Here is an 11,448-nt window from a genome sequence, read left to right on the forward strand (position 1 = left end):
TGTATGCCAGTCAATCATTTTGTGTGTGACCTTGGAGAGTCTACACTCTTCCACCCACTCCGCATGGCCTCCTGCTGGAGGAACAAAGTAAAGCAACAATGACTCTGGGAAACCCACCTCCTTGTGGTGTGGTGACATTCATTTGAAGAGTTGTGAACATGTACCCTTAGAACATGTATGGTGTTGTAAACCAACATTACCTCAATAAAAATAAATAACTTTAAAGAGAAAAAAAATAACTTTTAAGGTGAGGGAGGTGAGAAGGGAGCTTGAGCTTGGGTTTTCCAGGATCTAAATAAAACTCTTAAAAAAAAGAACTGGCCGCTGAATGCGCTACCCATAGCTGGGGAAGAACATTCTATGAGACACTGCTGCCATCTAGTGGTGTACATGCAAAATTAATGAATTTTGTATTAAGAGATCCCAGGGCTTCAATAATCAGGATTGATAGTTAAAATCTCAGAAGCTTAAGTTGTTGGCCCTCAAAGAGTCATTACAGACAGAGTGCCAACAAAAGCTGGTTGATGTTCCTTCTGGGCCCAAGCCCTGCCATGCCCTGGAGCTGGGGTGGAGGAGAGCCTGGGGCAGAGAACAGGCTGAAGAGTAAAGGGGACTAGGATCTTATTTTAATACACAACTACTTGGCTCACATTTTTAAAAACACTTATTCTTTTGTTGATTATAATGATCCTATTACATGTCACTTACTGACCATGTGCTCTCTAGGGCAAGGGTTCTTAACCTCAGCTCCATCCTCCCTTCCTGTATATACCTCCAGGGATTCCTGAACCTGGGTGGGAAAAAAATTACATCTTCATTTTTTATGAACTCAAACTGAAATTTAGCATTTTGTTCAATTATAAATTAGGCAACACACTGAGATGATATTAGTGGAAATTGTGATTTCTTCATTTGTAGAAATTATAAAATAGTTTCCTAGTACAGTACAATTGCTGTGGGTTTCTCAGGTCATTGACTCATCACTCCTTTGAAATCACATGGTTATTAGGCCTGCTGCTAGGTCATACTGATGTTATCTAAGATGCACATAAATCATTAAATTGCTCACCCTTTAAATTATTCTGATACCTTTATCTCAATGCCATTGGCTTCTTTGAAATTTTTTATTTCTTCAGTTTATGTATGTGAAAACATTCTGTAAGAGGATCCCATGCGCACAAAATGTTCTGGAGGCTCAGAGAAAAGACAGGTGCCCGTGGGGTGGAATGCGAGAGGGCTTCCCAGTGAAGGGATGGACGTCTTTGCACTTCATTAAAAGCGAGCCCATGGAGAAATTCCCATACAGGGCTTACTGGGGAAGCAGGGCCCAGCTTTGCCAACATGTAAACATGGGCAGTGTCCTGTGACTTCCCCTATGTCCTGCAAATAGTCCCCTATGTCCTATGGATAGAACCCGAGACCTATTTCATATTAAAATTCACATGGCTGAAAATATTTTTAGTTCAGGCAAATTTTCATTTAACAAGACTCAAAGCCTCTGTGAACACAAAAGACTGACCTTCATTCCACTTGCCTTTGACTGTACCCATAGCTGGGGGCAAGGGACACTCTCGGCCTGCTTCAGTCTGTGGGACCCAGCCACCTAGACCAGCCCACATACCCGGTCTCCACTGGGGTACAAGACCTCCTCAAACTTTCTCTGCCCTCCCTGAGCGGGCCTTTTTGCCTGGGCCTTTTAGCGTGACCTATGTGTCCTTCCCCAGCCACCCAGTGGGAAGGCAATTAGACATTCATGGACAGAAAATGCCCAGTGCCGATGTTTCCTTTCGATTCTGGCAGAGCAAAGCAAATTCTCTGAAAGCTTCTGAAAGAAGGCTCTAATTGTGAGCACAGCCAGTACAGTCCTTGGGACTCCAACCCCAACCAATGGGCCCATTCTAACTCTGTCCCCAAGGTCCCAAGTTTAAAATTGCCATTGTTGAGTTGAAAAGACCATGTCTTTCAACAGTTTTTTTTTTTTTTATTAAACTTTCTTCTGAGATCATTGTGGATTCACAAGCAGTTTTAAGAAATAAGAAAGAGATCCTGTGTGTCTTTGACCCAGTTCCCCAATGGTGGCATCTTCCAAACCCATAATGCAATGTCTCAACCACTGATACAGTAGAGTCAAGAGACAGAAGACTTGCTGCCTTTATGGTCACACCTGCCTCCCTGCTGTGCCTGGCCCTGCCTTAATTCTTGGCAGCCACTAATCTGTTCTCCATTTCTGTAATTTTGCCATTTCAAGGAGCCTATACAAAGAGAGACATACAACATGGAAGATCTGGAGATCTCTGAGTACTTTTTCAGTCCCAGCTGCTTCTTCCTTTTCTTCTGGGACTGTGAAGAAGGAGTTAGATTTTCTATGAGTCCCACAGGTCCCTATGGCTCCATGCACTCCCCCACTCCCCTAGTCTCTTCTCTAAGGTCAGATCAGGTAGCATTGTGCCATCTTCCAGTTCATTGATTTTTTTACCTCTGTCCCCTCCATTCTACTGTTCACCTATCACTGAGGTTTACAGTTCAGTTACTATGTTTTTCAGGACTTGATTTTGCATTTGGTTCTTTATCACATCTTCTGTTTCTTTGCTGAACTTTGGATTTTTCATTTGCTTCAATGCAGGTTTGTAATTATTGAAGTATTTATCACAACTGCTTTAAAATCTTTGTCAGATAATTCTAGCATATCCAATTATCTAAGACAATACAGATATCTAACCAAAAATTCTGGCATCCCATCTCTTTTTTGTCTTTGAGATCTTTCTGGTTCTTGGTATGATGAGTTAATTGACGGACCTGAACATTCTTATGCAATGAGATTGGACCTTATTTACTGTCTTAGCTGGTTTTCTAGGACATCATTCCAGCAGAGGAAGGGCCCTGCTCCCCACTGCAGACCCATGGAGAGAGAAGCCCAGACTGTCCACTTGGCTTCCAGAGACCCAGGCCAGGGATTTCTCACTACTGCTGGGTGCAGATGGAAGTTCGGGTTCTTCACACGGTCTCCACTGACACCGCGGTGAGAGTGGCCTTGTTATCTGGGGCCAGTGGAGAGAGAGTTCTGACTGTCCACGCCCGGCAAGAAGGGGAGGGGGGTCTCCTCAACAACAGTTCGGGGTGGGGCTCCAGGCCCAGGTCCCTGTGTGTTCTCTCCTCTGACCCTGTGGACCTGCTTCTCTCCCTCCCCAGCTCCCTTCTTGACTGCACGAACAGTATGAGAGTCCTCCAACGTGAGGCCACTCACGAATCCATCCAGAATGGCAGCACTGGATGTAGGTCTAGTACAGGAATCTTGGGGGTGGGGGAGGGAGGGATGGTAATGGCAACCTCCTTCCCTCCTGCTTTCCAGCTAGTAAAACAAAATATGTCATTTCCAAAAAGCCAGGAGACTGCTTTTTACTTGAACTTGGGATGCCTTCAATAACAGTATCTAATTACATTTTCTGACAAAAATTAGGCACAAGACTCATCAAGAAAACACTATATTTCCCTAAGGTAGAGAATGCTGTTATACTCTGAACTTGGCCAGAAAAAAAAAGGTCCAAAAAGTGATTTCACTGAGAAGGAAAAATGCTAAAAGGGGAAAGTGACTTTGAATACTGGAACCCACCTGACAATAAGAACAGGATCAGGAAGTAGGCACATATAAACATCTGTATTTAATAAAACCCTTCTTGTGATAAAAGCAGCCAAGGTAGATAATATATATCAATTGCTCTTTATTTGGTTACATCAATTTTATTAGTCATACACCCAGAATTCATATATAAATCTTTCAAAATAACTGGTATTACAAGAATAGTTTATAATTCAGCTCTGATTGCACAAATACTTGACACAGGAAACCATTTTTACAAATACACGTTTTCTTATAAGAATACTTTTAATAAAGAAAATAAGTCTCTATACATCTTACAGCAAATTTTATGCAGTTACTTTTCCCACAGACTTTCTATCACAGAAAATCCATCCCATCCAATAAGCCCAATGGCATTTGCTGTTGCTTCTCCTTTTCAACTACTACTTAGATTCACACCACTGAGAGTTTTTAGGCTTTTTCTAATTGGAAAGAATTCACATAAACAGGTCAAAAGAGGTGATTTAAACAATATTCCTTCTAAATGTAATTTGCATCCAGTTAATCACTGTGCTTGGCGAGTGATCTTTCCATTTCTCACTTAGGCTAGACCAGCCAGTAGTTTCACCTCCATATGAAGCAGAAGGGTTAAAATCTTTACGTTCCTAATAGCTTCTAAACTGCAAAAACGAAACCCTAGAAACAAAAGTTAAATATAAGCATTAAGGAGGCTAAAATATTTGTTACTGATTGGATAACACATCTAAATTCAAGGTCTCTCCCAAACTAAAGATGAAATCAAGCATAAGGAATAAGGTATATAGTATACTACATACTTGATTAAAGAAATAAAGCATATGGATGTGGCAGTAGTTTTATAAAACACTGAAAAAGGTTAATCACTTAGGTCAGTGGTGTATCATTTCCAAAGTGCCAGAAGATATAGAAGCTCAGACTCTGCGGCTAGCTCAACTCAACAGCTGACATCCTTCTTAGGCTGTGGCTTTGAAATTGCCTAGTAAACACTCACTTGCCCACAAGTAATCACTTAGGCCAGGAGAACTTTGCAGAATACTGACCACATTTACCTAAAGAGACAGGGCTCACCAGGGGAAGCATTTGGCATTCATCTCATTCTTTCACCGTTACTGAAAAGTATGCCCACTTGGCAAAACATGTCTGACTTTTCAGGCAGCATGAATTAAAAACAAGAGACTAGCAATACTCTACAGTCAAGTTCCTGAGTACTCGGCTCCAATTATCCAATATTCTTGAAAGGATTTTTTTCATCAAGTCCTCGTCCAATAAGAGATTTAACAGTATGTGGGGACTGTGTCCCATTTCCCTTCTATTTCCCTTGATTTCTCTTAGCCCAGTGTAACAAACTGCTACAGGTGTTTACCAAATTACTATAGCAGTAGTTGGAAACGAGACATTTTGTACTACTGAATCACATTATAATGGGTCACATTGGCATGTAACTAGGAGATGGCCAGATATCTCTACTGTAGTGATTTTGCAAATTCGGCATAGTCGATGTATCCATCATTGTTCTTGTCATCGTCTCTCAAAACACCATCTATTAACTTAACCAGTTCATCTTCACTCATCGGTGGGGCATGTTCACTCCCTTCCTACAAAATATAAATTAGACAATGATGAGTTGTAAATTTCACTGGAAGTACTTGGCTAATGTCCAAAAGGTCCATTCTCATGTGGCCAAACCTCCAATGTAGTACATGGCTACTTCTAGGAATCCATTCCCATATGACAGATATAAACTCACCCAATTTAGAAATTCTTTGCCAGTTAAAAGAAAGATTCAACTAAAGTGGTGCTGGCTTACTTGCTTCATAACAGCTTAACATCTGAGTTTCATAGAGTCCACCACCCACAAACCTATCCTAGAGAAACGCTCACAGCTCAAGCCCTCCAGAGGATCAGCTCTGGGCACAATTTGCCCTGACAGGAGGAAACAGTGGCGCTGGTCCCCACCTTGCGGTCAGAACAAGAGGAAGACGGCAATGATGACCCGTAGAACCTGTCAGGATCACTGAAAGAAAAGCATTTCCCCAGTTCCAGAAGCAGGTGCAGCAGGGCTCACTGAGCTAATGCTCTTCACATCCTTGGCTGCTTCTTCCTTTGCCACCTCTCCCACACCCACCCTTTCCTGTCCTACCACCACCTGCTAGGAGATTCCAGTGCCTCTACCTGACACCTGGCTCTCCATACATCCATCACACTGCTTCTGGCAGCAAAGGATCTCCCTGAAACACTATACCAGTCATGCCATTCTCCCGCAAACCCAAATGCACTTCCCACTGCCTTCAAAGCAAACCAAAACCTGTTCTCCTGGCAGCCAATGAGAGTTCACTGCCTTGAAAACTGTGCTTCTCTTCCTTTCTACAGACTTCTGCGTGGCAGAGAGTAAGACAGAAGATTTTGGTTTGTTTCCTTACCTCTAAAGTGGAGGTAGTAACAACGCTTACCCATCTACTCACTGACTGCTGCAAAGATCAAACAAGGGGTCTCCCTGGTGGTGCAAGGGGTTAAGCACTGCACTATGAAGCAATCTGCAGCATGAGTTCAATCCCTGGCCCAACAAGCAGCAACCCACATGGCGAAGCAGACCTCTCCTGCCTCACCCGCTGCTCCCCCCAGCAGTGTATTTCAGTTAGTCTGCCTGTTCTGTTCCCCACTCTGTCTCTGGTGAATCCTGTCAGCCCCCACACCTCTGGCCTGTGTCCCAGCTCTTGTATGCATAAACAAATAAATCTTAAAAAAAAAAAAAAAGATCAAGCAAGATCTCTTACTTGAAAGGGATCTGTAAACTACAGAGCACTGAACAATGTCATATAAACCCTCAATTACTTCCAAGTCCCTCATCCCTTGGTCCCCTGATTCACCATTCTTCTCTAAATAACTAACTTCTCCCTTGCTTTGCATTTTTGAATATGGTCTATCTTTTAAGTGCTGGTTCTCAAACTCTGGTCTGCAGCAGAAATTTTTGGAGCACCTTTTAAAGATACAAGGGCTTGGGGCTCCTGCTTAGCAGGTCACCCCTTGTGAGAAGGGTCGAATGGAATGATGAGCAGAAAAAGAAGCCAAATGGAGTGGTGAACAGAAAGGAAGTAGCAATATTGTTATGTAAGGACCATACAGGTCAAGATCAGGGACTGAATTAACAAACAGAAACCTTTCCAAGAGGCTTCCCACTGAGCCACACCTGACCTACCTCCTTATGAACATGAAGAAACCTTTCCAAGAGGCTTCCCACTGAGCCACACCTGACCTACCTCCTTATGAACATGAGTGATGGCTGTGGAGAGTTCTAGGCCGTCAAGCAAATTATTGCCGTCATAATCATGCATTTTGAAATAATGGAGCTGCAGTTCTTGTGGGGACATCTCTGCCTCTGGTTTGTTGATGACACCTTCTAGATGCTCCATGATATGCCTAAAAACCAATAGTTGGACTCAGACCACATGGTAGTGACACCAAGATCATGCTGAAACCTTGAGGACTGAGAAGTTCAAGATCTTTTTTTTTTTTCTCAAGTTCAAGATCTTAATGTTTAGCCTTTCCAGAAAAACAATCAAGCAGTGGTAGGCCACACCAAGGATGACAGGTATAGGCAGGGGCATAAAAGGAACAGAGGGGAAAAAAGATCACACAGTTTGTCTGTTATGCTGGCCTTGGAGGATGATGAATGCTTTTTCCTCTTTATTATTAGAATGTTGTTATAACACTTTAGGACGTTATGAATTAAAAATTCCATTTTTAAAAGTAATTCAAGGATAACAAATATGTGAAGCTAGTTGTCCCAGGAACAAAGTTGCAACAAACGATTCAATGTTTGAATGTACCAATACAAAAAAGAAAAAGGTCAAAGTCAAACCTCAGCTCTGTTCTGGATTCTGCCGTGTGTGTATGTGTGTGTGTATGTCTCTCTCTCTCTCTCTCTCTCTCTTTCTTTCTCTTTCTCTCTGTTGGAAAGAGACTGAGAGACTGAATTACTTCAGGCACATCATTATTCCAAGATCATCCTTCTGTGCTATGATGATGAAAAGCCTATCTGACTTACAGGTGGCTATAAGGAATAAATATCATCCTTGGAAAATATCAAGGAGTCACACAAACAGAAGGGAAGCTGCAGCTGTGGGTGTTGGGGGCTCTGGACCACAGTCCAAATTGAATACATACTCTTGGTCGTGCACTGTGTTCTTATCCAGGCCGATGCCACCGGGATGGGAGATGCTGGCCCTGGGCTCCTCAGCCCTGGCACCTGGAACACAAAAGGCCCAGAGCAGGCCACACAGGAAGGGGATTCTGAGCAGCCGCAGAGATCTCATGGTCACTGGTACCTGGGGGTGGGGGTGGGGGACAGAACATAAAGGTGAGCATATAGGCGCTAAGATTCTTTCCAGACTTGCCACAGTGAGTCCCTGGGAAACTTGAGGTACAGAACACGTTAAAGTAGGCCCAAGGCCAACTCTGTGAGCAGAGTGTAGGATGACCTTGGACACCCCAGGTTCCTAGCACTCAAATGGGCAGATCCACATTTTCTGAAGCACCTTCTAACGCCAAGCGACTCAGGAGCACTTAAAGGATTAGGAGACTATTCCTGCCTATAAGAAACATAGTTTGGTGAAAAATATTTCTGTCAAGAGCACTAATAAATTAAAAAAAACAGGAAGTGAGGTGTGCTGAAGAAAGCTAAAACCCTCTGAGAGTTCAAAGAAAGACATTTCCTCCATTTTCTCTTGAAAATCAGAGAAGGGTGATTGACAGACATGGGGACACTTCAGCTGGGCCTTGACAGATATGTGCAGGGTCTGAAGGACGAGGGTTATGATGGGAACAACGTGGCAGGGGCAGATAAGTGGGAAAGAAAACTCAAGGGGTGTAGTCAGGCTGGACCCTAGAGGGTATGAAGTACACAGAACAGCGAACAGTAGACAGAAGGCTGCAGTGGTTGAGCAGGCTGACCCAGACGTGGCTTTGCACGCTAGGCCAATGAAGCTGATGTTTCCTAAGGATAAATGAGGAGCCACTGAAGATTCATGAAGGAAATCAAAGTTTGGTTTCAGAATGGTTCATCTGGCAGCATTATGGAAGGTTTTAGTGCAGCAACACTATAGGTAGGAGCAATAGTCCAGGGGAGCTTAAGGGAAGCGATGAGGCAGGTTAGATCAAGGCCCGCATGCAGAACAGGAAGTTAACTTGGCCTCCTTCAGCTCCCAGGGCTGTGATAGAGATAAATAAAGTAACTACTATGAAAGAAGATAGGAAAGGAGAGTTACGTAAAAATTAAGACTCCATTAGGGGGCCTCCCCGGTGGCGCAGAGGTTGAGCGCTGGGTTGCGAGGCTGCCCGCAGCCTCTGCAGCGCTGGTTCGATCCCCGGCTGCTCCCCGGCCACCAGAGGAGGGTCCCACATGGCGCGCAGACCTCTCCTGCCGCCCGCTGCTCCCCTCAGCAGTGTACTTGGCTCCTTCTGCCTGCTCTGCTCCCCGCTCTGGCTCTGGTGAATTCTCTCACCCTCCCGCGCTTCTGACTGTACCCAGTGCATGTATAAACAAAACAAACAAACAAACAAATAAATAAAACATGCCTCTATTAAAAAAAAAAAAGAATTAAAAAAAAAAAAAAGACTCCATTAGGTACTCCCAGGCTCCATTAGGTACTCCCACCCTTTGTTCTCATCAGTATTCCCCACCAAGGCTCAGGTAGGCATTTACTATTTGCTAAACTGAAAGTCCTGGTCCTTCCTGGGGCCTACAGAAAGTGAAGGACAAGCTAGGAGACTTATACAGATTTATACCTGACTTACACATTTACTTCTCAAAAGGCACAGCAGATTCTGCTGGCTAACAACAGTCAGTAATTTCTAAGGGGTGAGCTGTAGCCACAGCCATAAACCTAGAGCAGCAAAATGAAAACATAAGATGCTGGTCATACACACTCTACACACAGAGCTCAGGTCTGGAGCTACAATCTCTCTCCTCTCTGCATCTGAGGCTGGGAACTAAAGGAATGGCAGCTGGTTTCAGCCATCCAAAAAAGTTCTGAGGGGAAGTCCTAAGAGAAGGCCTACCACATTTAGGAAAATTTCCCAAACCCATTTTGCCTATCAGCAGTATCATCTCCCACAGCCCCTCCTAAGGAGACAATAGTCACTGGGTGTGTAAATTCCAGGTGCTAAAAAATAGTGTCTACTCTTACCACTGAATAGGGGTATCATAATACAATGTGTCAATAATAGGAAAATATGTTTAATATATGTCAAATGAAAAAGAGCAGGTTGCAAAAGTCTCATTCACCTTTTTTTTTTAAAGATTTATTTATTTATTTATACTAGGATTGATTGATTGATTTATACAAGTACTGGGTACAGTCAGAAGCACGGGAGGGTGAGAGAATTCACCAGAGCCAGAGTGGGGAGCAGAGCAGGCAGAAGGACCGAAATACACTGCTGAGGGGAGCAGCAGGTGGCAGGAGAGGTCTGCGCGCCATGCAGGACCCTCCCCCAGTGTCCGGGGAGCAGCCGGGGATCAAACCGGCGCTGCAGAGGCAGCGGGCAGCTTCGCAACCCAGCGCTCAACTGCTGCGCCACAGGGGAGGCCCACTCATTCACTTTTGTAAAAGAAACAATGCATATATATATTTCACACAGAACAATACCTGGAAACAATGATTATTTTCTGACTCAAAAGATTAGGAATGATTTTGATTTGTTTTACTTTACTAATGCTTTTAAAATCTCTACTATAAATACTTCCCCCCCCAACAAATACGTACATAATGTACTTTATCCCGTAATTGTTCTAATACAATATGGATGGAGCAAAAAATGGGCTTCCAGTTCATTCTTACCGCTAGAAAATAGTTTAAGAATAGCCCAAAATTACACTTGCAATTTCTCCAAATTAAAGTGTTCAGTCAGTCCCAGATGAGGCCATTGAACCATATCTGTTACCAGAAAGCAAGATCTTAAGTTACGCTCAACAGTAACCGCCCAGGTGAGAGCACAGCAGCTTATTCAGGCCACATATCTTAGAGTTCACAGACAGGAAGGACCAGAGAGGGAAGTCAATTCCTGATGCACCTACCAAACTAGTATACCAAGTCTGGCTTAGGTGTTCTTCCCATATGCTCCCAAGTGCTCAGTTCATCACTGCCGACAGCTATGAACATGATCTTAAACAAGGCTTACCTGTAGGTCCTCAAAAAGCTGGACTGAGCTTTGTGAGGTCAGGGACTGATCGACATGCCCAGCAGTGAGTAAAGTGCCTGGCAGACATTGGTGCTTTTCAGTTTGTGTGCCATATTTCTTGGGGTGAGAGGTGGGAGGATTACCACCCTACAGATCTGCCAATAAGTTTTGGTGTCAATGTAAATGAGGATAAAACTACTTTTTTAGGGGCCTCCCTGGTGGTGTAAGGGTTAAGTCTCATTGCTATCACTGCTGCAGCATGAGTTAAATCCCTAGCCAGGGAGCTAACCCACATGGCACATCAGACCTTTCCTGTTTCGGCCCGCTGCTCCCCTCAGCAGTGTATTTCAGTACATCTGCCTGTTCTGCTCCTCATTCTGTCTCTGGTGAATCCTCTCACCCCCTGCACCTCTGTCCTACACCCCAGTTCTTCTATGCATAAATAAATCTTATCGATCCAATGAGGGATCAATGAACCCAGTGTACCATTTGTAGTTGGAAACTTAGTACATGAAACTGGGATGTATAAAGAGGGGGGAGTTCTAGTCAAATACCACCAAAAAAGCAACCAAGTGATTAGTAACAGTAACTATCCGACCAAATTAACCCGTCTTCCAGGAATAAAGGCCAAGAGCCAAGATTTTGAAAGTGTCCCA

The 11,448-nt window shown here is 43.7% G+C and overlaps 1 protein-coding gene across 1 annotated transcript; it reads right to left on the reverse strand.

The window, feature by feature from the left end:
• Positions 1-5,079: 5,079 nt before the first annotated feature.
• Positions 5,080-7,929, reverse strand: MCFD2 (multiple coagulation factor deficiency 2, ER cargo receptor complex subunit; the record flags this gene model as incomplete). Its single annotated transcript, XM_084235655.1, has 3 exons — positions 5,080-5,211; positions 6,874-7,033; positions 7,781-7,929. 3 exons carry the CDS (start codon positions 7,927-7,929, stop codon positions 5,080-5,082), a joined length of 441 nt encoding a protein of 146 aa, XP_084091781.1.
• Positions 7,930-11,448: the final 3,519 nt, after the last annotated feature.

The sequence above is a fragment of the Talpa europaea genome, assembly GCF_964194135.1.
Source record: "Talpa europaea genome assembly, chromosome: 6".
Taxonomy (NCBI): domain Eukaryota; kingdom Metazoa; phylum Chordata; class Mammalia; order Eulipotyphla; family Talpidae; genus Talpa; species Talpa europaea.